At 45.4% G+C, this 24,436-nt stretch overlaps 2 protein-coding genes across 4 annotated transcripts in view; one reads left to right on the top strand and one right to left on the bottom strand.

Moving 5' to 3' along the window:
- The window catches only part of col4a4 (collagen, type IV, alpha 4), a 28,714-nt gene extending 13,923 nt beyond the window's left edge, over window positions 1-14,791 (top strand). Inside the window, exons 12-47 of the mRNA XM_035154068.2 lie at window positions 300-341; window positions 495-575; window positions 818-862; window positions 1,196-1,258; window positions 1,515-1,559; window positions 1,932-1,985; window positions 2,069-2,129; window positions 2,237-2,341; window positions 2,494-2,649; window positions 2,764-2,853; window positions 3,165-3,325; window positions 3,399-3,471; window positions 3,560-3,666; window positions 3,893-4,076; window positions 4,188-4,256; window positions 4,348-4,455; window positions 5,039-5,107; window positions 5,267-5,416; window positions 5,739-5,900; window positions 6,008-6,175; window positions 6,264-6,407; window positions 6,569-6,676; window positions 6,898-7,076; window positions 7,302-7,365; window positions 7,447-7,521; window positions 7,685-7,792; window positions 8,845-8,952; window positions 9,196-9,267; window positions 9,561-9,689; window positions 9,801-9,908; window positions 9,990-10,145; window positions 10,389-10,637; window positions 11,355-11,471; window positions 11,720-11,908; window positions 12,308-12,591; window positions 12,871-14,791. Coding sequence (XP_035009959.1) covers window positions 300-341; window positions 495-575; window positions 818-862; window positions 1,196-1,258; window positions 1,515-1,559; window positions 1,932-1,985; window positions 2,069-2,129; window positions 2,237-2,341; window positions 2,494-2,649; window positions 2,764-2,853; window positions 3,165-3,325; window positions 3,399-3,471; window positions 3,560-3,666; window positions 3,893-4,076; window positions 4,188-4,256; window positions 4,348-4,455; window positions 5,039-5,107; window positions 5,267-5,416; window positions 5,739-5,900; window positions 6,008-6,175; window positions 6,264-6,407; window positions 6,569-6,676; window positions 6,898-7,076; window positions 7,302-7,365; window positions 7,447-7,521; window positions 7,685-7,792; window positions 8,845-8,952; window positions 9,196-9,267; window positions 9,561-9,689; window positions 9,801-9,908; window positions 9,990-10,145; window positions 10,389-10,637; window positions 11,355-11,471; window positions 11,720-11,908; window positions 12,308-12,591; window positions 12,871-13,128 — 4,341 coding nt within the window. The 3' untranslated portion in view covers window positions 13,129-14,791. The remainder of the gene's footprint in view (window positions 1-299; window positions 342-494; window positions 576-817; window positions 863-1,195; window positions 1,259-1,514; window positions 1,560-1,931; window positions 1,986-2,068; window positions 2,130-2,236; window positions 2,342-2,493; window positions 2,650-2,763; window positions 2,854-3,164; window positions 3,326-3,398; window positions 3,472-3,559; window positions 3,667-3,892; window positions 4,077-4,187; window positions 4,257-4,347; window positions 4,456-5,038; window positions 5,108-5,266; window positions 5,417-5,738; window positions 5,901-6,007; window positions 6,176-6,263; window positions 6,408-6,568; window positions 6,677-6,897; window positions 7,077-7,301; window positions 7,366-7,446; window positions 7,522-7,684; window positions 7,793-8,844; window positions 8,953-9,195; window positions 9,268-9,560; window positions 9,690-9,800; window positions 9,909-9,989; window positions 10,146-10,388; window positions 10,638-11,354; window positions 11,472-11,719; window positions 11,909-12,307; window positions 12,592-12,870) is intronic.
- A 540-nt stretch (window positions 14,792-15,331) lies between these two features.
- Window positions 15,332-24,436, bottom strand: part of exoc3l2b (exocyst complex component 3-like 2b) — a 23,854-nt gene continuing 14,749 nt past the window's right edge. For all 3 annotated transcript variants that reach the window (XM_035154075.2, XM_035154074.1, XM_035154076.1), the window contains exons 4-15: window positions 20,775-21,049; window positions 20,422-20,688; window positions 20,215-20,333; window positions 19,821-19,935; window positions 19,313-19,423; window positions 18,772-18,872; window positions 18,509-18,625; window positions 18,224-18,359; window positions 17,832-17,954; window positions 17,594-17,749; window positions 17,375-17,496; window positions 15,332-17,060 (exon numbers count right to left, since the gene is read on the bottom strand). In XM_035154075.2, coding sequence (XP_035009966.1) covers window positions 16,766-17,060; window positions 17,375-17,496; window positions 17,594-17,749; window positions 17,832-17,954; window positions 18,224-18,359; window positions 18,509-18,625; window positions 18,772-18,872; window positions 19,313-19,423; window positions 19,821-19,935; window positions 20,215-20,333; window positions 20,422-20,688; window positions 20,775-21,049 — 1,937 coding nt within the window. In that variant the 3' untranslated portion in view covers window positions 15,332-16,765. The remainder of the gene's footprint in view (window positions 17,061-17,374; window positions 17,497-17,593; window positions 17,750-17,831; window positions 17,955-18,223; window positions 18,360-18,508; window positions 18,626-18,771; window positions 18,873-19,312; window positions 19,424-19,820; window positions 19,936-20,214; window positions 20,334-20,421; window positions 20,689-20,774; window positions 21,050-24,436) is intronic.

The raw sequence follows: 24,436 nt of genomic DNA on the forward strand, positions 1-24,436 counted from the left end.
GGAACTGAAAAATCTGAGTTGAGTTCATGTTCAAATTTAATAAAGTTTTCTGTCTCTTATTGATTAACCTTCAGATTAAACTCACACCATTAATGTTTTGCATTTATTTGTTTTAATATCTAAGATTCTATTCATTTGAAATTATGATTTATAAAATGAACAATATGAGAACACTGTAAAAAATGAATTGACGCCTCTGTGGTTAAAGCACCGTGGATGTAAACTGCGACCGGATATTGATTATTGATCAGTGTTAACAGTGATTGGTTCTTGTTAATGACCAGGCTGATGTGTTTCAGGGAGAAAAAGGTCGATCTCTGCCCGGACAGAAAGGAGACGAGGTAAACCACGCCCCTCCGTGACCTCACAACAGACCCTTCCCCTTGTAGTGACATCAAGGAGGGGGCGGGGCCACTGGAGCATCAGTCAGGACAGTTTGAAGCTGATTTATCTTTTGTTCTTGTTCATTCAGTGAAGTACTGTGTTCTCCACAGGGGGAACAGGGTCTCCAGGGGCCTCCAGGGCCGTTTGAGTACGTCGACCCTCCGGAAGACCTGTACATCAAAGGAGAACAGGTGGGTGGGACTTTAGTCGTTCACAGCCAATCAGATTACAGCTGTTCTACTGTGGTTCTACTTTGGTTCTACTGTCACTGTCCTGAAGCTGCTGGTTTAGCTGCAGCTGAGATCATTGTATATCTTTGTTCTTTTGGAGTTCTACGGTAGTCTGATCTTTGGCCCAGCTGTATCTGGTTCCGTTGGTTCTTATGTCGGGTTCTAGTGTTGGGTTCTAACGTGTGGCTCTGTTGCTTTCTCAGGGTCCTAAGGGGGTTAAAGGCGTCTGTGGACTCGATGGACTTCCAGTAAGTTCAAAAACCGGATCAAACCTGTAGAACAAGGCTGAAGGAACCCTGGGTTCTAACCTAGAACTGCGTTCCAACAGTTTGAATGGGTTTATCAAGTTCTACCACTGTTTATCAGCTGTTATCAGATTCTATCAGGTTCTAATGTTTGCTGCTGGGTTCTATGAGGTTCTGACATGTTCTACAGCTTTCCAACAGTTTTAACAGGTCTATCATAAACATTGTGGGTATGTGGGCATTATTCATTGGTTGGTCATCAGATTAGAACAGAAGGTTATTGATCAGATATTGATTATTGTGTGTGTGTGTGTGTGTGTGTGTGTGTGGTCTCAGGGTCTGGACGCACTTCCAGGAATCAAAGGAGAGAAGGGGATTCTGGGATTCCCTGGGTCCAGGGTGAGTAATTCATTATCAATCATCACCTTATTGATCAGTTGTTTTGTCTCAGCTTACACCGACTGCAGCCTCATAGTAAGAAATGCATTAATGGGATTGGTTTTGTTGGGTTGTATTAATAAAGTAAAGACGAGTCAGATCAGAGAATTAATTCATTCTGTTACAGAGACACAGGGAATCTGATCGACTCATTAATATTCAGATTAATAATCAAACATCAGCATCCAAACTCAGATGATGTGTTTATGTGTTTCAGGGATTTTCTGGCAGCTCTGGTCTGGTCGGAGAAAAAGGATTCAAGGTGAGATGACACAATACAAAAACGTACAAAATGTATATTATTTATAATAATGTTAATTATAATAATAATGTGGGAAGCACTTTTTTAATTGGGTCAGTAAGTTTTACTGCTGTTAGTTTTTTATTGTACTGTTACTTTTACTTTGCTTTTAATTTTCAATTGGTTTTATTATTTATACAGTCCTGTTAGTTTCCCAGTGTTTTAATTTTCACAATGGTTCGTTATTTCCACACTGTGGGTCGTTGGTTTATTTAATGTGCTGAGTTTAAGTAACCTCGTTCATTTTCTGCGTTTCCTCGTATCGATAGATAATCAACCTCTCAGCCAATCAGAACGCAGGATCTTTTTAAAGATGTGTGTCTGTGTTTTCAGGGGATCAAAGGAAGTCCAGGTCTCCCAGGTCTGATTGGACGAGAAGGTCCTAAGGTCAGTCAGTGTGTATCTGTAACGTTTCTGCTCTGACCAATCAGAGAGCTTTTGCAGTCTGTAACAAGCCTGTCTTTTCCCAGGGCATGATGGGAGATCCAGGACCTAAAGGGCTCCCTCAGGAGGCCGACATCACTCACACAGGTGCAGATCAACAGGCTCTGATCCATCAGCTGAATCTGTCACATCACTGCCAACGACACATAACGCCATCAAACTGCTGATGTCATGTATCTGCCTCCTTCTTTTAGGTGAGGATGGGGACCCCGGGCCCTCTGGACCGAGTGGCCCTCCAGGAGTCATGGGGCTGATGGGAATGCATGGACCCCCAGGAGCCCCTGCCAGATTAATACCTGGTCAGTAACATTATACATTTTATCAATGTTATAAATATAATGAATGTGGTAAATGTCATAATGCACAAAAGTTTCTTGTTTTACAGTTTCTATGTTACAATAAGTGTTTGATGATATGAGAGGAAAACGGTTCTCTGATGGTTCCTTTTCAGGAACGACAGGTGCTGTGGGTCAGGGCGGAGTTCCAGGATCCAAGGGAGACAGAGGAGATCCTGGTCAAGTCTTTACCGATGGACCCATACCCGGAGAACCTGGAAAACCAGGACGGCCTGGACTCAAAGGACCGAGGGGAGAGCCAGGGAATCCAGGTACCAAACAAACTCATGTTCATGTTTGTTCATGTTTGTTTTAAGTTTAATAAATATATTCAACACTTGTCAGTCAATGCTGTCATCCTATTTACTATTTGTTTCACTCGTCAGGTCGTTACTGTCTTCCCGGGGCTATAGGAGAATCTGGAGAGCCGGGTCAACAGGGACCCTCAGGGGCTCAGGGCTTCCCAGGCTTCAAAGGTCACTGTCAGCAAATCGTCCTTGTTGTGTTTAAGGGTCCTCAGGTCTTTAAAATCAGTTTTTTAACAAAGCACAAAATCCTTTAATGTCGAGTTTCAAGCGACACATAATTGGCAATTTTTTGAATTTTTAAAGAGCCTACATTTTTTTGCTTACTCTCAAAACTGTGGTACATGGAAACCTTCATTTATTTTTATTTTTCAGATTTTTATAAAATTTAGTCAAAATTTTATGGAAAGAGCAGAGGCTCCAAAATAGTTCCCTGAGGAACTCCACACTCAAGCCTCAACTTCTGTCACTATGTGTTTTAGGCACTGATGGGGACTGTTCCTGTGGCCCTCCTGTTATACTGAGGGGCCCTCCTGGCTCTGTGGGTGACATAGGGTATGCTGGGTTTCCAGGAGTCCAGGGAGCCCCAGCGCAGAGAGGAGAGCAAGGTGAACCTGGAGACGTTGGAGAGAGTGGACAACAGGTGAGTTAGCAAACAACAGGTTGATGTGCTTCGAATTGTTTGTTTGTTCTTTATGTGATTGTTTTGTTTGCAGGGTCTGGTTGGATTTCCAGGTGTCAAAGGGTTCAAAGGGCAGAAGGGAGATTTCATTGTGGTGGATATTATTGGTGAGTTCACACCTCTGGGTAACTGTGAACACCCAACAGTACAACACCTATAATGTGTTTCAGGAATTCATTGGACTTTTACTTCCAGGTGAAAAGGGAAACAGGGGCCAGCTGGGCCCTGAAGGAAGGCAAGGATTCTCAGGGAGAAGAGGACTAGATGGGCTCCCCGGGGCCCCAGGAGACCCCGGTCCACAGGTCAGTCAGATGTTCCAGGTGAACAAACAGAAATGTCACATCCATGTGGAAGTAGAACAGAACAGTGTTGAATAAAAAGTTTTCCAGTCAGTTCTGAACTAAAGAAGCCTTTTGGATGAGAGGTCCAATTGTTCATTTGTTCAACCTCTGAACTCACTGCAGCTCTGAAGGTCCTGGTCCTTCTGTTCTCACTCTTCATCTTCTCTCTAAATCTGCTTCTTTTCAGGGTGAAAGTTTCTCTAACTCTCCTGGAGAAAGAGGCTTCCCAGGATTTCTAGGGCCAAAGGGATTATCAGGACCCCCAGGTTCCCGTGGAGTAGGTGTAGTCGGTGCTATAGGACAGCAGGGGGCCCTGGGGGACCCTGGACCTTCAGGAATCCAGGGTCCACTAGGGCCAAAGGGGGCTACTGGTAAGAATAAATCTGAACTCACCTTTGAATAATTCAGGAAAATTTGTGATAACCAACTCTGACACTGTGTTCATTAACACCCTTCCACATAATATTTGACCCATCCTGCAGGGGAGACTCTACCCTGTGTACCCAGAAACCCCGGGCCCCCTGGAGAGAAGGGAGACACTGGAAACGCAGGTATATATCATCTGTCTGTCTTTTCAGCTTTCTGCTCATCTGTGTGTCGGACTTCCTGTTCACCTGTCTGCTCGACTGTGTGTCTCTCCAGGTTATCCAGGATTCCCGGGACCTTCAGGCTTTCGTGGCATCACGGGACCTGATGGAATTAAAGGAGATAAAGGACAATCTGGACTTCCTGGACTACCTGGACGACAAGGTATCGGAGCACACCCGTCACACCTGTTGGATCCTGTTACATTGTCGTTAACAGTATTTTTGCCTACAAACCTGACTTGAGGATCAATAATACACTATGTTGGGTTTTACCTGCATTTTAAGACATATTTACTGAAGCTAAAAAGTAGAAATGGTAGTTTACAAGGTTGTAGTGGTTATTGAGGAGGTTCTCATGATTGTTTATCATGTTGTAGTGATCGATGGGACAGTTCTAAAGTTTTAATAGCCATTTATAATGTTCTAGTGGCCCATTTGGACATTATGGAGGTTATTGAAGTTTTGGGTTGTGGGGTGTAGGTGTTTTTGGAAGTTGCAGTGGTCCTATGCAAGGTCCCAGTACTTCTTTAGGGGGGTTATTATAGGTCTTTTGGTTATTTTAGAGTTTTCAAGGTAGCTGAGTAGAGATTTTGCCTGTCACATCAAATGTCCTTTTGAAGAAATATGTCCATCCCTCCAGTGGAGTTCAAAACACTGAATGACTGATGACAAATCATTACTAATTCATTTATTTTCCCTTTCTTTCAATTTGTCCTCCACTTGTATATTCTCTCCTGTTCTTGCAGGACCTCCAGGTTTGGTCGGAGATACCGGAGAAGAAGGACCTGAGGGGTTCAGTTATGGTGGAGATCCGGGTAAAGTTACTCTCATCATCTGGTTTATACCTGACTCAGTAGTTCAGGTCCAAATGGCAATGAAATGTCTTTGGCAATTTTCCGAACCACTGACTCAGATATGAAAGGGTTTCTGACTGTATTATTGAGTCTTGCAGTATTTGTAACTGTGTATTCCAGGCTCTCCTGGGATCCAGGGCTTTCCTGGACTCAGGGGCCCAGCAGGGGACTCTGAGGTTGGGCCTTCAGGACCCAGAGGTTTCCCAGGACCACTAGGCTCTCAGGGACCTAAAGGAGTCCCTGGCCCCCCAGGCAATGACGGACTACAAGGTTAATTCTTCCATATTCCACCTGTTTGCCATCTATTCAATCGAAATGTGACTGATTTTAGGGGTTCGATAATATATTGAAGACAGAGAGATGTGTTTATGTTTATACTACATGCAATTGTTCACTCACCAACATATTTTCGAGCAGCAGTCACAAATTGCGACAAGAGTAGATTTCTAACAGGTTAAGTATCTGTGACACCTACAGCCAATCACAGTACAGGAAGGGATGACGTTTGTTTGGAGGGCTGGAGACCAGATTTAATTCTCAAAGGATGAAGCAGTGACTCTGATTCACTCTGTAATTGTTTATGTTTGTTCAGGAGCCCTGGGTCTGGCTGGGGGCCCTGGAGCAAAGGGCCAGAAAGGACAGGATGGAGCCCCAGGGATAACCGGTCCCGCAGGCCCCTCACCTAACTTCTGTGAGATCGGAAAACCTGGTTTAAGGGGTCCCTTTGGCCCTCAGGGACCCATTGGACCACCAGGTAGATCATTACCAACTTATCTCATCTTACTTTTTATAGTTACAGATACAAACGTTAAAAATTATACAACATGAGCCGCTTCTTTTAATCATCATGTTTCATGTCAGGTTTTCAGGGGGAGAAAGGTGAGATTGGGGAGGTGGGTCCTCCAGCTTTTGGCCCTCAAGGTCCTGTAGGTAAACCGGGCTCTCCAGGTTTCCCAGGGTTCCCAGGGCTGCAAGGCCCCACTGGCCCCATTGGAGACTCTGGACTGCCAGGACCCAACGGTCAGAAAGGTGAGCGCACCTTTTCCACCCACACACCTGTCTTGTAATGTTTCCTCATGACGTGTTGTCACTGAAATATTCTCTGTGTGTGTTTCAGGTCTGCTTGGCCCCCAAGGAAAGTACGGAGGGCCAGGGGCTCCAGGACAGACCGGGGCCCCTGGAGCTCCAGGGACGACTGGGGAAAGAGGGTTCAATGGACGAGACGGAGCTCAAGGATGTGAAGGGACAAAAGGAGAAAAAGGTAAACAACGAGTGATGCTACTGTACTATAATGTACTGCATTATAAAACAGTGCTACCCAAATAAACTATATATGTCTTGGTTCCACTGCTGGCACAGATGTTAATTTCCAGCTAATATCATTTCGGTCTGTATTAAAACTCTCCCATGCATCGCCTGCAGGCTGTAATGGGGCCCCAGGGTCTCCAGGGGAAACCAAGTACATCCTCATTAAAGGAGAGGGAGGAAAACAAGGAACCTCTGGCATCAGTGGCTTCCCAGGACCACGAGGTCAGAGTCAGTCGAGTATATCATCAGTCATCACTCTTTAAAGCTAAACTTTGTCTCACAGCACTGACTGAGATTTTAACACTATTCAAGGTTGTAATTCTTCCATTCTGATCTCTGGCAGTTTGTTCAGTAACATATAAAACCTGAGTCGACCTTTTCCTCAAGACAGTGTCATGTTACTGATCCTCCAATCTGAATCCTTTAACACATCTTCTCTACAGGAAGTAAAGGTGTCCAAGGTGCTACAGGTAATTCAGGGTATCCAGGAATCAACGGACCCTCAGGTATCATAGGACCCCCAGGAACACCAGGTCGCTACAGTACGCCAGGATTACCAGGACCACCTGGACGTCAAGGACCTCCCGGACTCATCGGCTTCCCAGGAGAGACAGGAGATTCAGTAAGAGGAAAAAGGACTTGATGAGTCAGATATGAGTGTATGGAGACAGAGTCCAGTAGGAATAACAGCTGCTCCTTGTACTTGTCCATGTTTGACCGTCAAAGGTTTTTGTCACTGAACATAGTTGTTGTAAATTTAGGATATGGGTATGACTGAAGTACTAGATCTTTATTTGAAAATGTTTAATGTTCAGAAATACTTACATGTTTTGGTTTTTATTTGCAGGGTGACCTGGGATGTCCGGGGAACTCTGGAGAACCTGGTCGCGAAGGATGTACCGGACAGAAAGGTACATGGTTGACCCAGCAAACTACTGTTGTTGGTTCTTTCCAGCGTAGGTTGTTGAGTTAACTTTGTTTTTGTGTCTCAGGTGACAAAGGAGACTCTGTTGGTTGTCCTGGTACACCAGGAGAGAGGGGACTTCCTGGAGACTTCGGGCCGTCTGGTAATGATCTGGTTCTGGTTCTGTAGCAGTGAGAGGAGAGATAATATGTTGCAAAAAAGATCTTATTTGTAAAGTCATGTTTGTAATGGCGCTGAATACAAGTTATCGTTGTACACTATAAACCATCTCATTTCTGTATGAATCAGTAGGTTTTGTTTTTCAGGACCTCCTGGACCTCGTGGAGAGCCTGGAGGACCCGGTTTCATTGGGGATCCAGGTTTGAAAGGTTGTAAAGGAGATCCCGGCCACCGTGGAGACCCGGGTCAATCAGGTAAATAGCCACAACCAGGACCTCGTCATTATTTACCTTTACACTGTAATACTGGCCAAGTCGTGTGATGTGTTACCATAAATTGTATATAACAACGGACAACTTGAAAAGTCTCTAGGGTAAAGTATCTGGATCACCCCCTAGTTGCTGGCGGCAGTATAGGTATTAAACTATACATGTTAGCAGATAGACCAAACTTGAAAATCAAAGTAGCTGTTAAATAAATGTCAAAGATTTCAGGTCGTTCTTCTCTCACTGATGTTTGTTCAAGTGTTTCCAATCAGTTTGGTTTTAATTAGTTATTTGATGATATAAAAACAGGCTGAGACTGACTCCTGATTGGCAGCTGAGACTGACTCCTGATTGGCAGCTGAGACTGACTCCTGATTGGTCATGTACATGTATGGGTGGGACCTGGTGGATCGTTCCATCCTCCAATCCCTACTGTTCAGATTCTGGGTCTAGGTGATCTCATCAGTGCAAGATAGCAGAGTTTGGATCAGATATATTTTGGCTTCATTTTTGGATAGTGCATAGTGGAGACACATCATCCATCTTTATTTACAGTCTGTGAATGGCACCGACAGCATCTGTTCAGTGTGGGAGCAGAATGGGAGGTAGATGGGACTGAGGAAATGGACAATGGACAGAATTTTTAGTTGTAGTAACCAAAAGGTAATTCAAACCCTCTCATTGTGTTTTTACTATATTTTGTCATGCCAACCTTGGATTGGCAGATTCTTGGATACTCAGCTTTTTGAATGTTGGCTTTTCCTTCTTAATTATTAAAATAAAGGGGGCAGCTATTCGATTGATTTTTGACTTCACCCGTTCCTGCGTTCTGATTGGCTGTAGAACTCTAGTTGGAGGTGTTGACGTTGAATTGCATATTTGAAATATGGTGATTGGTGATTGGCACTCAAACACAGAGTGGGCTCCGATCTGGGGCTTTTGTTGGTGAGTTCCAAAATTTGTCTGCAAGGGGAAAATCTGAAATTGTGTGGGTGTGAACTAGGCATAAATCTGTCTTCTGTCTGTCTGGTTTATTTCAGGTGTGATCGGTCCCTATGGTCCCAGAGGTCGTCCAGGTGGTCCAGGTCTTCCTGGCAATGCAGGTACTGATGGGCCCCCAGGACCACAGGGCTGCCCAGGACTTCAAGGTTAGAACTCAAACCCAACATGCCATAATTTAAAGGCAATTGTACTTAGATAGCAACAAATGATCACAGAAATGATGTCAAGGCCCTTTTCATGAAGAGCTCTAGATATAATCTTTACAATATTACGTCAGGGAAGATAGTTTTTTAGTATCCTTATTTTCCTACAGTTGTTGGTTTTGTGTTTTTTGTTATATTGAAATGACAGATTGTGAGTTTGATTCCCAAATGATTTTGTTGCATCAGGGCCTCCTGGACCGCTGGGACTTCATGGACTGGACGGACTTAAAGGAGTGAAGGGGGACATGGGGACCAGAGGTACAAGTCTTACACATCTTTTCTGATAAGATTATCCATCAACCCAGATACCGACCACTTGATATCATGTGACCAAAGAAGAGTTTATCAAATTGACTTTGATTAAACCCAATTCTGTTTGGTAATCTTTTGTGAGAACATCATTCTAACACCCACGCCACACTGGCTGCGTGAGCGCCACACCGCATCGCAGAACGCCTTGCTTTCTATATTCTGTATTTTATCAGGTTAGAGCGACCACACTGCCTCTGTGAAACTGTTTCCTATAAATGTTCATCTCTCTGTCTTTATAGGTCTGGCTCTGCCAGGTCCTCCAGGTCTCAAAGGTCTTCCAGGGGATAAGGGTCCTCAAGGTCCTCCAGGTCCCTGTGGTCCATCCCAGCCAGGACAACCAGGAACCAAAGGCCCCCCAGGACCCAAAGGTCTGTAACAGCATGACCCCCCTCAGCGTTAAATTGTATCACAGTTTACAAATAAGGATCAGAATTAAGTTGGATTCTTTGTCTGTAATGTGTTTTAATGTGTTGTTGCAGGACCACAAGGCAGTTATGGATCTCCAGGTAAACCTGGACCAAGCTGTAAAGATCCAGTCCCAGGCCCTCGTGGAGATCCTGGTTGTCCTGGACCAGATGGCGAGCCAGGTAGGTCTTAACACTCAGGTTGAATTAACTTCAACAGAGGAGTCACACTGGATACCATGTGACATGGGTTTGATGTTTCAGGTTGTCCTGGGGACATGGGGGATCCTGGTCCAAATCCTCCCGTAGCTGGGGATGAGGGAGATAACGGAGACACAGGGTACAGGGGACTAGTGGGACTAAAGGGATATCAAGGATCCAAAGGATTGCCAGGCATCGCTGGAGACTGGGGAGTGAAAGGTCAGACTCTCAATGTATCTCAGATGTCTTTATATTAACATGCATGACATCACTGCTGACTGAGCCTCATTCAGAGAGCTAACTGCTAATGGCAGGTTTAAAGCTCAGCTCAGTTGGAAGCTAAAATCTGTGGTTCACATTTCAGATTATTAGAAATGACTGAAAACTGTTTCAGAATGTACCCCCATACACCTAATCATGGACTGTCATTTAGCACATCTGCGTGTGTGTGTGTGTGATCAGGTATGAAAGGGTCACAAGGTCTGATGGGACTACCTGGTAATCGGGGCCCAAGAGGTTGTCCTGGTTCTGGAGCACCTCCTGGACCTAAAGGTCTTGATGGATTGGTGGGTCCAAAAGGAGAAAAGGGAGGAGTCTCCCCCTGCCCCTACTACCCCCCTGCCCAACCGGGGCCCCCAGGTCCCCCTGGCCCCCCTGGTAAACCTGGAGAGATTGGCCTCATTGGAGAAATCGGCCCGAGGGGTTTCAAAGGTGAGAAACAGGAATTAGACGGTACCCATTCAAACTCTTGTCTGTTGTCAGACAATATTTTTATGTTTTCTCGGCTAAGAACACAACCAACGTTAGCATTAATGGCTGATTACTGACCGATGAGAATCGACTTTTTGACTTTACTCACCAACAGCTGTCTCCAGGTTAAACTCTCTTTACTGTGCACTATTCATTCTGTGTGCAATTCAATGACTTATATGCAACTGTTTCACTGTATATATTTTTTACACTGTATATATTCTGTTTAAACTGTATGTATTAGTTTTGATTCCAAATATATTTTTTATGTCTTTTATATTTTGCTTATTTTTTGCTGCTGTAACGTTGCAAATATCTTATCTTAGCTTAGAAACCAACGCCACCATTAACTGCAGTTATCATGCTAACCAGCTAGCTAGCCAGCTCCGGCTGGTCCAGCTCATTCACTGGGAAACGTGAAATAAGTCCCTTCAATGAGGGACAGCCAATGAAATGTTCATAGGGCTTTTTGGTAGTTTGACTCTAGTTGAGCTGAGAACAGAGGATGTTGCTCCTTGTTAACATTTATGAGACAAACTCTGATTTGTGAAGATGAGCTATGCAAATACATTTTGATGGATTGAGGGAATAGTCAAATACCGAACATATAATGGGAAACTACCAACATCAGTTTTAGTGTTTGAGCTGCTGATTGTTAGGATGGTTGGTTTGTTCCAGGTGTAACGGGGGATCCCGGGTCTGAGGGACCAATTGGTTTTGTGGGGCCCTCAGGTCCAGATGGAAACCAAGGAGAGGCAGGCCTGCAGGGGGAGAACGGAGATGTTGGAGCCAAAGGTGAGACCTCTGCCTATCTGTGTTTCCCTGCCCATTTCTCCTTTGATTATATTTTACGTTACTTTTTTACTCAAGTTCAGTGATGTACATAATTACATTCTTACTTCTGTCAATGTTAGTTACAACGTTTTGTTTGTATTTTCTCAGGTCAGTTTAATTTGGATCAACATGGCCGGCAGATTAAGTTTGGATGCAGTCTGTCAGTTTGTTTTGTCAATATAACTCCTGTTGTGGTTTTTGCGTCTCAGGTGATTCTGGTCCAATCGGTGACCGCGGTCCTCCTGGACAATCCAAAAACTTGAACTCAGGTTTCCTGTTGGTGAGGCACAGCCAATCAAATCAAATTCCCACCTGTCCATTAAACATGAGGGTCCTATGGAACGGATACAGTCTGCTGTACCTGGAGGGTCAGGAGAAGGCTCACACTCAGGACCTGGGTATATACTGTGTATATATAAACACATACATTCTAATGGTTACATGCTGTTAAACAAAATGTTCAATTCCCTGTCACTGCCATCATCACCTCAGTCTCACGGATCAGGGGGTAGAGCGGGCCTCCTCTAACCAGAAGGTCGAACCGCAGGCCGAAGTATTTCTTGGGCAAGATACTGAACCCCAAATAAACTGTACTATAAAACATTTTGAGTGGTCATCAAGACTAGAGAAGTGCTAAATAAATCCCCATTGACAGCCTGCAGTTCCTTCAGTGAACTCAATCCACTCAACACGTTCCTTCATGACGACATCAAAGATCTTTGATCTGGGGAAGTGTTGATAATATCATTTCAATTAGATTTATCCTTCATTAACACTTGTACTAATGCTATTTCCAGGTCAGGCCGGGTCATGTATGCAAGTGTTTTCCACTATGCCGTTCTCCACCTGTAACATGGGAGCCTGCTCTTACGCAAGTCGCAATGACAAATCCTATTGGCTGTCCACGACGGCGGCCCTCCCCAGCATACCTGTGAGCGGGCCCTCCATCGAGGAGCACATCAGCCGCTGTGTGGTGTGTGAAGCCCCCTCCTCACCTGTCGCACTGCACAGCCAGACCTCCGACCAGCCAGACTGCCCCCCCCAGTGGACGAGTCTGTGGACAGGGTACTCCTTTCTCATGGTAGGTAATGCAGTACTTAAAGTACAACTACAGTACTACTGCTGCAGCTCCCAATAATACTACAGCAAAAACAATAAGTGTAGTGCTAAAAGTATTAATCCCACATGAGTACAATAATACTACTGCTAATGCTAGACTGCTAATATTATTAATAATACTCCAGCTAATACTGTTGCTATTAGAAGTGGTGCAACTGCTACTACAGCTAACACTGCTAATGCTAATACTACCTCTGTCGCTCTTTCACCTGACAATGATGTCATTTCCCGTGTGTCGCAGCATACGGGTGCAGGTGATGAGGGCGGCGGTCAGTCTCTGACGTCATCAGGGAGCTGTCTGTCGGACTTCAGGGCCCAGCCCTTCGTGGAGTGTCAGGGGCCCCGAGGAACCTGCCACTACTTTGCCAACATCTACAGTTTCTGGCTGACCATAGTGGACACGAGCACCGTCGCCTCCAACAGCTCCTCCACCACGCTGACCGACGGCTGGCAGCAGAGGAGCAACATCGGGAAGTGCAACGTCTGCATGAGGGATTGAGGAGGAGGAACGCCACCTCCTCCTGCATGAGGGAGTGAGGGGACGATGTTGGTTCACTGAGGAGCAGGAGGTGAAGCATCCTGTCAACTCCCCCCTGCAGGAGGCAGCGAGGAACTTTTCCACCCAGCAGACGCACAAAATGAGACTCGCTTATTTGTGTCTATGAGGAGAGGCGGTCGTGTTAATGACAATGCTGCCAATCAACTCTTCGATCAATCAACCCTGTTCAGATCTTCAGGAGGGACTCGTCTTCACTAACGATCAGACAGATGTTTGATGTCAGGTTTCAGGTCATCACATCCTGTAACAGCTGATCGGTCGATCGTTCTCTCGTCATCCAATTACGATGACGAACTAGGGAAGTTTAGGACTCGCCTCTAGCCCCACCTGCTGGCCAACCAGGACCTGCTCCTGAATATGCTTTCTGATTGGTCAGGTGAGAGGCAGTGACTGCGTGTCATTGGTCGGTCAGTGTTGTGTTAATATTTAGAGAGAGAATCGTATGAGAAGATGTGAAAATATTCAACATTAAACCTTGAAACAACGAGCAACGCTGACATCGCAGAACAGAACCAGAACCAAAACCAGGATCATGATTCAGAACTAGAACCAAAACTAGGAGCTGAAAATATGACTCCATATCTATAATATCCTCCATGTTCATCTGTGTAGATCTTCACTCTTTGGTTTTTATTTGTGTTTTAAATAAAGTTCACTTGAATATCTCTGTTTCATATAAAAAGATTTAATGTTTGAATATTTTTAAAGTTATAACAAAAAACTCACAAAAATGTTTTTTAAAAACAACTTCCTGTTTCTGTCATTTAGGGAAAATATTTTGTGAAATTGTATTTCTCTGGTTTCCGTTCAGCCTCTGTTCCTGGTGGCAGACCTGATTCTCGTCTCGGTCCTACTCCAGGTCCTGGTCCTGGTTCTGGTCTGAGACCTGTAATATCTCTCTCTGTGATTTGTAAATATGTTTGAACTCAGCCGTTTTATATTTTTACTGTAAATGTCATCAGAGTTATTTATTTAGCCTGAAATTAATGTTGGTGCTATGTGATGTTTTATTTGTTTGTTTTTATTTTATTTTTTAAAACAAAAAACACAGTGAGGCCCCACCCCTCTCCATCCTCCGACAAAATAAAACGTAAAAAAAAAAAATTCAACACATATCCCTCCGACTAAAGTTAGAATTTTATTTCACGTTTCTGTTTGTCTGTTTTTTGTTTATTGTAACAGTGAAAACTGTAACGTCATAAACAGCTGGTTTCTTCCATCGAACTTTAATAAAAGAGGGTTTTATATTTTTTCCAGTTTTTTAGATGGTGTTCGAAACGAGCGCTGCAACGTTTAAAGATAAAGTTTTAATCAAACTACATTTCCCATGATGCTTTTGCAGGAGACCTGTGTTTTTTAGTTTTGTTAAAATGTCGAGTTCAGTTCAGCCATAAATCCTTTTTAATCTAAAATGGGCGGGGCTTGTTTATTACTTGAGGAAGATCTGGAAGTGGTGGGGCTGAGGGGGCGGGGTCACTGTGTGTGTTTGTATTGTATTTAAATATGTGATATTTTTAATCTGTAGGAGGAAACTTCTCACTAACACTTGTGAAACATTTTACTCTGTGAGCGGACGACTTCAATAAATTGCATCAAACTTTCACTCAGACTCTTTAATGGTTAACCACGTGTATATTTAAAACGCAGACTCTGTAATCACTCATTATTATACATTAATACTGAATATATTAAGGTTGTCAATCATTAAGACAAATACAAAAATAATTATATATTAAAAAATGCAGTGCATAGAAAAGCTAGAATAGAAAATGAGACGTGACTTTCAAGATAAAACTCTTACGACAAAAACAACCCTGAAAAAACGTCAGATAGTGACGTTCAGACCAGACAACATTAAACAGGATCGGTGCAGTTTTCCCTCAAGTTTGTTTTTAACATAGGTTTATGCAACACTACACCTATCCAGCAGGGGTCACTGTCTCCCTGTAACAATCAACTAGAATTGTAGAGCGACGTTCGACGTGTTTCATTCAGCTAAAAATGTAAAAGCTGAATGTGCTTAATGCAGAGGAAATCAAGTCATACTTGAAAACACAAAATTTAGAAATAGTGTTATTGAATTAAACTTGAAAAATGTTAATTCTACAAGAGGCTTATGGACAAAATGTAAGCGGAGCCGTCAGTGATCTGATGTTTTATTCTCTACACAAAGTTGTATTTCATGCATCCACATCTACAGGAGACAGAGACATGATCGACACACTCAGTGTGTGTCCGAGTGTTTGTGATGATGGAGATCTTAAACGTCGACCTTGAATGCATCAAACCAACAGCACATTGTTCCTGGAAATACTGAATAAAAAGATCAGTGAAAAGTTGGTTTACAAACTCAAGAACCACTGATTTGAGGAAACGTAGAATCAGAAGATTGTGTGGTGATGTCCGTCAAACACCAGCAGAGGGAGCCCTCTGGTTTCACGTATTCTGAAGTAAAAGTCGGTTACTCCGAAAACACAAATAATAAACCTGCGTATATCTCTGAAGAATTTATCAGAAACCTCATCACACCAACGAGCTGGAGCCATAATCAATGCTTTAAATACACAATCAGCTGAAGAGACTCACAACTCTGTCTAGTACCTTTGATTAAAACGTCTTTTCTCTTATATCCTGTGCAACAATAAAACTACAACTGTGCAGTTATTGTCATGAAGCATCTCCATGTCAAAACCCCGAAACCCCAAAACAAACTCCCGTGAAACCCTGAAGTATAAAAACCAGCGAGCAGTTCTCTCTCAGTCCAGATCCTGAACGACAGGAAGCAGAAGAGGAACATGAGCAGCTCTGATGAACTGAACTGTGGTTAGGTCCTCTAGTTCTGGTCTTTGTCCCAGAGTCCACTTCAGTCCAGAGTCCACTTCAGTCCAGAGAACTGCTCTCCTCTCGTCCACCCTTGATAAAGTGCCTTTCAGCTCAAAGTCCAGAAATCAAACAGCGATGAAGCTGAACATGTCTCATATTTAAAAAACAAACAAATCAAATCTGAAATCATCAAATATAAAATCATGATGCAGGTGATTCATGACAAACAGGAAGTGGAACCTGTTAAACATGTGAAGATCATGTGTCTCTTTCTTTTTCATTACACTTCACATGTTGTTGATCTGCTGACTCATTATTCTCAGTGTGTTGATTGGAAATATTTAGGTGAAGCTTTAAAATGAGTCCACTGGGATTTCTGCCTCTGAATATTATTATTTTCTGATCATCTGAAAGCCAGGTCCCACTCAGGTTCGCCTGCTGAACTCAACTATCAGTGTGAATCAAACAGATACAAACAGATGCTCCGATCTTGTTGGACTGATTCAGCTGAATTTAAAGTCTCCGACGTTCACACGATTGATCGATGTTGCATTTTATTGAAGCAGATCTGACAATGATCAGGTTTTATTCTGAGCTGATGACGTCATGTTTGTGATCAAACGTGTTTCTGTGGTTTGCACTGACGGTTTCATGGACAATAATCCTGACTCTTTATGGAGTTTGATTAAAAACAAACCAAAAGCCTCAGTTTCACTTCCTGTCAGACGGAAGAACTGAAACCTGGTGACTCCTCTCAGAGAACATCGTCGGGGTTCTCCTGGACGGGCGTGCGGGTTTTGCGTCGGCGTGGTCTCAGCGCGGTGAAGCAGGACGAGGCAGTGAGGGCGATGCGGCTCAGGCCCACGTTCAGGCAGTGAACCTCGGAGGTGACGGGCACCTCGGAGAAGAGGCCGCGGTCACGGGGAAGCCGAGCCGAGCTGCTGCCGCCGTCGCTGCTCTCGAGGTCCTTGACGATGTTGAGGATCTCCTGACGCTCCGACTGCCGAGTCGTCCCCCGGATGTTCAAAATGGCCGACACGTGTTTCTTCCTGAACACAGGGAGAGAGAGAATAGGGACGTTCTTTTTCCCTCTTTATTTCAGAGCGTGTTTCAGTCAGAGTCCAGGACTAATTGATTTCATGTTCAGATTCTCTAAAGCTCTCACACAGATTTAAAGTATACTTTGAGTTTTTACTATGGTCCATGTCCCATCTGCTAACATGGAGGAGGAGGGGTTTATGACCTTTACCGCAGCCAGCCACCAGGGGGCCCTCCGTATGAAGCTGTCATGTCGTCAGCTGCTCTTTATCGTTTCTGTCTCAAACTCTTTTGTCAGGATCCTGTAAATCGCTGCGTTTTTTACCTGACGTCCGGAAACTCTCTGACCAGAACTCCCACCTCCATCTGGACGGACGGGACGTCCTCCAGCTGGATGATCTCTGAGATGTGAGAGAGCGCGCTGTCCAACCAGCTGGATGGAGACTCCTGTCGGACACACACAACATTTACCACGTGTTGACGTCCCAGCGAGCAGCGTCTGACATGCTGAATCTCAGTGTGACCTTTGACCCTGAACACTGACCAGGTCTTTGAAGAGGACTTTGATCTGTGTGCCTTCGTCCCTGAGGCGCCCAGCCATCCTCTTCCTCATCTTCATGGAGGTGCAGATGATTCTGCCTCGCATGACCGAGCGAAGGTACTCCATGACCACACGGCGGTGGACCTCGGCCACCAGCAGCTGAGGGCGAGAGACACAGAGACACAGTGAGAGACAGAAGTGATCAGACTGGGTCCGTCTGTCTTCACTTTGAGACACGTACCTGATACGGAGGACTGTCCATCCTGTGATACTTCTTAAAGTGATCTTTGACGAGCGCTTCGATCTGATCGTACGGCTCCGAGTTACTGAGCCACTTCCTCTTCACCAGCCGCTCGAAGAACGGCTGACACACACACACACACACACACACACACACACACACACACACACACACACACACACACACACACACACACACACACACACACACACACACACGTTAGAAGATCTGAGTTGATTAAAACGTCTGAGATTTTGCCCTGGGTTTTGTTTGTCTGTTTCTGTGTGAGTGAGTGAGTGAGTGAGTGAGTGAGTGAGTGAGTGAGTAGTGAGTGAGTGAGTGTGTGTGTGTGTGTGTGTGTGTGTGTGTGTGTTGTGTGTGTGTGTGTGTACCCTGATGTGTAGGTAGAGTCGTTCTGACAGGACTCGAACTCCCTGCTGAACGATGTGATCCAGAGCTTTATTGGCTCGATGCAGAGAGTCCTCACTGACTGACGGATCACACTGAGCACAGCGCTGCACGAAACCCCTGCACGCACACACACACAGACACACACACACAGACACACACACACACACACACACACGAGTTTAGATGGTATAGACACTTTCCTCAGCTGATAAAAAGCTCTGAGACGACAGGTTGTCCTTCCTCTCGTCTCCTGATGCAGCTCGGACCTGAACGGAGGACAGCAGTTGACCAGGGCGATGGTTTTGGACACGTATCCATCTTCATTGTCTCCAAACATTCCGCTCTGCATCCCCTCATGGAACATGTCAACTTTACGCTGGAAACTACAACACAAAAACACAAGGTCAAACGTCCACAGCCCGTAACTACTTACTAGTAAGACGTGTGTGTGTGTGTCTGTGTGTGTGTGTGTGTGTGTGTGTGTGTGTGTGTGTTGTGTGTGTGTGTGTGTGTGTGTGTGTGTGTGTACCTGTAGAGGAAGTCAGCCAGACCATTGAGGCAGCACTGAGCGACTCTGGAGCCCAAACTCCGGTTGATGGAGGCCGAGCGCTCCAGATCCACCTGCAGCCGCTAAAACCCACAGGACTTATGTCATAAAAATAATATTAATAAAACTTATTTATACTGTTTTTAACAAAACTTTATCCAAAACGACCACAAAATTCTGTGATTAAGAACAAAGTAGAAACAGAATAGAGAATATAATCAATAAAATGTTTGGACTAACAGAGCTGCATGTTGACCACTAGAGGGCAGCAGCTGCTTCCAGTGGAGATCAGTAGTGTGTGTGTGTGTGAGTGTGTGTGTCTGTGTTAGTGTGTGTGTGAGTGTGTGAGCGTGAGTGTGTGTAGGAAGTGCTCAGTGTTGACTTTGGCTGCAGTTGAAGGTCGACCTCAGAAAACAATCAGAGTGAGATTTGGTGGAATCCAGCAGCAGCAGCCCTCTGATTGAAAAACCTTTATTTAAACACACAGGAAGTGACCACGGCTGCTGGGGGGCGGGGCTCTTACCTGTATGACGGTCTTGGCCAGAGTGATGTGAAACTCCTCGATGTGGAGCGTCTCCATCCATCGCTTCTCCTCCTCGTCCAGCACCTGACTCAGCTCCGTGGTCACCTTCGCCTGCAGGGGGAGGAGACAGCTTCATAACAAACGCACCCCCAGTAACAAAACAGGAAACCCCAGAACTCTTTACTGAGAGGACGAAGAAGAACGAGACTCCTGGTGCCATCCTTTCAACCTTTGAGCTCCAGGAGGCGCTAGAGAGTGCCTCTGTTACCTTTGTTCCATAAATGTTCTTAGAGCTCTTAACTACACAAAGTGACGACAACTATCTTTGTGTAAGTTGTTGTTTACTCGTGCTCTTCTTTATGAGACAAAGACAATTTTCCACTTAGTAAGGAAATATATTTATTTTCTAACAACGTAACGTTACTGTTCATGTTTACTTGACTGTGTGTGTGTGTGTGTGTGTGTGTGTGTGTGTGTGTGTGTGTGTGTGTGTGTGTGTGTGTCTCACCCTGACGGAGTTCAGACAGTCCAGCTGCAGTCTGTCCACGGTCTCTAGGGGCAGCAGAGTGCTGAGCTGTGAGCGACTGAACGGACTCGTGATGCACACGGTCCCCAGAACATCACTAAAACAACACGCACATACTTGAGACACACGCATGTACACAGACGCTCTCTCAGGGGACCACGCTGCACTGACTCATTACAAATTAAATTTCAAATAATAAAAAAATCCACAGACAATAATTAGAAAATAAATAAATTCAAAATTGAATGAAAAAAATGAAATACATTAAAATGGATTAGTTCCTGAGTTCCGGTGTTGAACATGATGAAGTCGACCTTTGACCTTTTGTCTCACACTCCATGAGGCTCAGTGATCACATGATGAAAGCCACATGTACCTGTCGTAGACGTTGTGCAGCCAGTCCAGCAGCGAGTAGATGTCTGTGATCTCCAGCTGGTTGTCAGTGATGGCCTTCAGTCGCCTAGCAACCGCCTGATGGTAACTCTGCACGTACACCTGCAGGTCAAAGGTCAGAGTTTTCAAACTAAGACGAAAGCAGCAACGTTTCTAAAAGTTTGACTTCATTGCCCGGTTGTCGTCTCACCTGGAAGGCCTGGAACTCCTCAGGGTAAATGGAGACCACGTTCCTGTTGGCGGCCCCCAGGTCCTCCACCACCCGGGCTCGGAGGCGGCCCAGATATCCGTCCAGCTCTCCGGCGGTGAACTCCGCCCTCTGAGGCAGCGAGCCGTCAGCCGCCTCCTCCACCGCCTCCCTCCACCTCTGCTTCAGCTGACGAGGCCTCGGGCCCCCAGGGGCTGCTCCCCCACTGAGGGCCCAGTCTTTATCAGCCTGTTCCTCCTGCTGCAGCACCTGAACACACAAACACACACACGCACAGTGAGGTCAACAACGCCGCCTGTGAACTTCAGTGTAACCACGGCAGCAGCAGTCCTCACCTGAACCACCAGGCCCAGGTTGGGCCCCGCGGTGGGGGACCTCAGAGACTCCCTGACCACAGCCCACAGCTCCTTCTGCAGCTCCTCGTACAGCAGCTCCACGTCCTTCGCCTTCCTCCGCCCGCTATCTTTCACGTTAGCGCTGTTGTCCTCCGGCTGCGTCAGGGCGCCTCGCTCAGCGACGGCGGACTCGTTACACTCCTGCTCCAGCTCCAGGATGTGAGAGTCGGCCAGGAACAGGTCACGCTTCTTGACGAGCTGCAGGATCTCCAGGACTGAGGGAAACAGAGACGTGCGACATCAGAGACTGAAGATGATGTAAAGTGTTCGTTACAGGAGGTCAAAGGTCAAACGATTAACATCGTCTCTGAAAAACAAAGTGTTTGGTAGGAATGAAACTTTAGGACGTTGTGTCATCTGAACTGAAACCAGGGTGTCGCTACAAAAACAGTCCGACACCGTGTCGTCCCTCAGTGCGATCACGGCGTGATGCTCCAGGGACGGCGAGGCGGCTCTGAGGTCAGTGTGAAGTCGTTTCAGGGAGGATCCTCTGTGGCTGTCAGACCGATGATGTCAGAGCAGCACTGAGATGACCTCGTCTCAGTTTATTCAGGGCGGAGCTTCACGTCCGATGCAGGACACTGGGGGGCGGGGGTCTAAAGTCTCTGGTGACGGTATTTTGTCGCCAGGGCTGAAAAGTTTTGAAACTGTTGAGTTAAACAATGAAGACGCAAGTTTCACTGAGATAAAAAGTGTCAAAGGTTCAACAAGAATCTGAAGTTTCCTCATCTGAGAGTCGGAACAAGCTTCATGTGATCTGGTTAGTTCTGGTTTCACACTGTAATTTAGGGACTGAAGGTTGTTGTACTCCTCTTCTTCTTCTTCTAATGTTTAAGTCTGAACTAGGTACGTGTTTTCACTCTGTAAACGATCACTGGATTAGGATGAAGTCTTTTTTTAATTTACATGAAGTCAAACCAGAAACAGACACGACGCCGATAAAGAGGAAATGAGCTTTATAAATAAAGTTTGATTGACTGATCGATCTGAGTAATCGGGGCTTAGAACCAGATATATATACTCAAATATAACCAAAGTATAAAAACACAGATAAACCTCACACACACACACACACCACACACACACACACACACACACACACACACACACACACACCCTCTCAGAAACACAGCTCTCATTGTTCAGTTTCAGTTTTGGGAGGAAATCTGTTCCAGCTGGGTGATGAAGCCCCGCCCACCTCCACCCATTTCCTCAAACCACCCCGACCCCCACCCCCCCACCCCGACCCCCACCCGTCCTCGCCACTGAACCCTGAGACGCACGTCACTGTGAATTTAACACCAGCTGCAGAGTATGGAGGTAAAGAGCTGCAGTTCCACAGACGACCACCAGGTGAAAAACACGACTGAAATGTTATCGCCGTTAGAAACATCAGCGTCCAGTGTTCCCTCTCTTAGCTCCATGTTTGGTCGCCACCACATCCTGAAGGAAACATCTGGATCTTTGACTTAAATTACACCGATGTAAAAACTCAGTGGATGTGAAACTGAAGAAGCTGAAGCTGCTGAGTCAGATTAACCTGCTCAGACACACCTGAGACGTGTGTGTGTGAGAGTGTGTGTGTGTGTGTGTGTGTGTGTGTGTGTGTGTGAGAGTGTGTGTGTGAGAGTGTGTGTGTGTGTGTGTGTGTGTGTGTGTGTGTGTGTGTGTGAGAGTGTGAGTGTGTGTGTGTGTGTGTGTGAGAGTGTGTGTGTGTGTGTGTGTGTGTGTGTGTGTGTGAGAGTGTGTGTAGGAGTGTGAGTGTGTGTGTGTGTGTGTGTGTGTGTGTGTGTGTGAGTGTGAGTGTGTGTGTGTGTGTGTGTGTGTGTGTGTGTGTGTGTGTGTGTGTGTGTCTGTGTGCAGACTGTCATCTGAACTCTGTTTCCACATTGTTCTCGTCTCCCTCGGTTCCTCCTGAAACCTCGGCAGCGTCTCATGTGTCGTTTGTCACATTAGACACAAACTGATAGAATTTCACTGGAAATGGGTTAGTTTCCGTGGGTTAAATTGAATATGAGGTAATTACACACGTTTTCTCTCCTCTGTCCTCAGATTTATTTGTGTATAAATAAAACTGACAACCAATGAGAGCAGTGCGTTAGGGCTGTCAACTGTCAATCATCTGCTGTCCCACATGTTCCAACGTCCATCATCGGTGGAGAAGCTTTGTAAACTTCCTGTGAGATGCTGGTTTCTTCCTCGGAGCTTCTCCTCTTCCTCCCTCAGGATCGTTTCCTGTCACAGTTGAATATCTGATGAGTCCAGCTCCGTCCCTGCAGCCACAGCTGGATCAAATATGTTTCCGCTGATAGTTCAGTGTATTCATGTTCAGTTCTTCCTCTGCTGACAGACACAGATAAACTCTACTGCGACTGAGCCTGCAGACGACACTCGGGGCTGAAAACCTCCTACCACATCCTGAGCTTGTTTTCCAGGTAAATTCTTCTGACTGATGTGATCAGTTTATCATGAAGTTCATCACAGACCCAGAAGAAACATTGCTGCTGAAACATGTTTGACTCTGAAGAAGGGACGAGTTTCGAGTGATCAAATCAGACAGAAATCTTTTCCAAACAAAAGAAGGATCCACCATCTGAACTGTGACCTTTGACCTCAGAACATCCGGACTCTAACCCGCCTGTGGACTCGCTCTAGCTCGGTGGCAGGTCGGTAGGCGGGGAGCTGGAGAGGTACGGAGGCAGCATTCACTCACGCTCACATTTTTTCACAGTGTTTTTTTTATGCATTTGAAGCAGTTAACACAACAAGACGTGTTTATGCTAATTGACCCGCCGCGTCTGGACATCAGCCACATCTGCATCAACTTTGAAACGACACAGCGAGTTGCATCGGAGCAGTCTTCGGGAAAAACTGCGACTTAACGATGAGCACAAGAAATCCTTAACGAAGGGTTTAAGTTTGGGAACATTAGGAGTTTCACTTCTCTGTGATTGATCTCGAGTGTTTGCATCTTTGTGTCTGACGTCTGAAGACAAACGGCTGCTTCAGGAAGTGAAGCCACTTGAACAGCGATAACAGCAGCGTCTCTGACAGGAAGTCATCGACCGGTCCTGAATGTGAACTTCTTATCAACCCTCTGAGAGCAAGACAGTTACACAACCAACAACAACGTGCTGCTGGAGAACTTTCTACACAACTGAGCCACAACACAACATGAAGCTGACTGCGGTGTGTTCAGGGGCTACAGGACTTTTAGTCAACTTTCTGTTTTATATTTCACCTTCTACCTGCAGCCGCTCACAGATCATGTTACCACAGAGAAGCAGGAGTGTGTGAAGGGTACATTTCTGTGTGTGTGTGTGTGTGTGTGTGTGTGTGTGTGTGTGTGTGTGTGTGTGTGTGTGTGTGTGTGTGTGTGTAATGAACACTAAGCTCGTCTGTGGTAAAACACTCCTTCTTTTCACCTCAAACATGAACTCATGGAGACGGAGTGAAGGTCAAAGTGAGTCCAGCAACAAAAACAGAACAAAGTCTCAGGAAACCAGGGTCACGTCTGAGACGACTTTCACACCTTCTCAGTTCAGTGTGAAGCTGAACGTCAGGTGTGAAGGTTCCTCAGATGGAAGAGGAGTTCTGGGTCT

This window comes from Hippoglossus stenolepis, chromosome 4, assembly GCF_022539355.2.
Source record: "Hippoglossus stenolepis isolate QCI-W04-F060 chromosome 4, HSTE1.2, whole genome shotgun sequence".
Classification (NCBI taxonomy): domain Eukaryota; kingdom Metazoa; phylum Chordata; class Actinopteri; order Pleuronectiformes; family Pleuronectidae; genus Hippoglossus; species Hippoglossus stenolepis.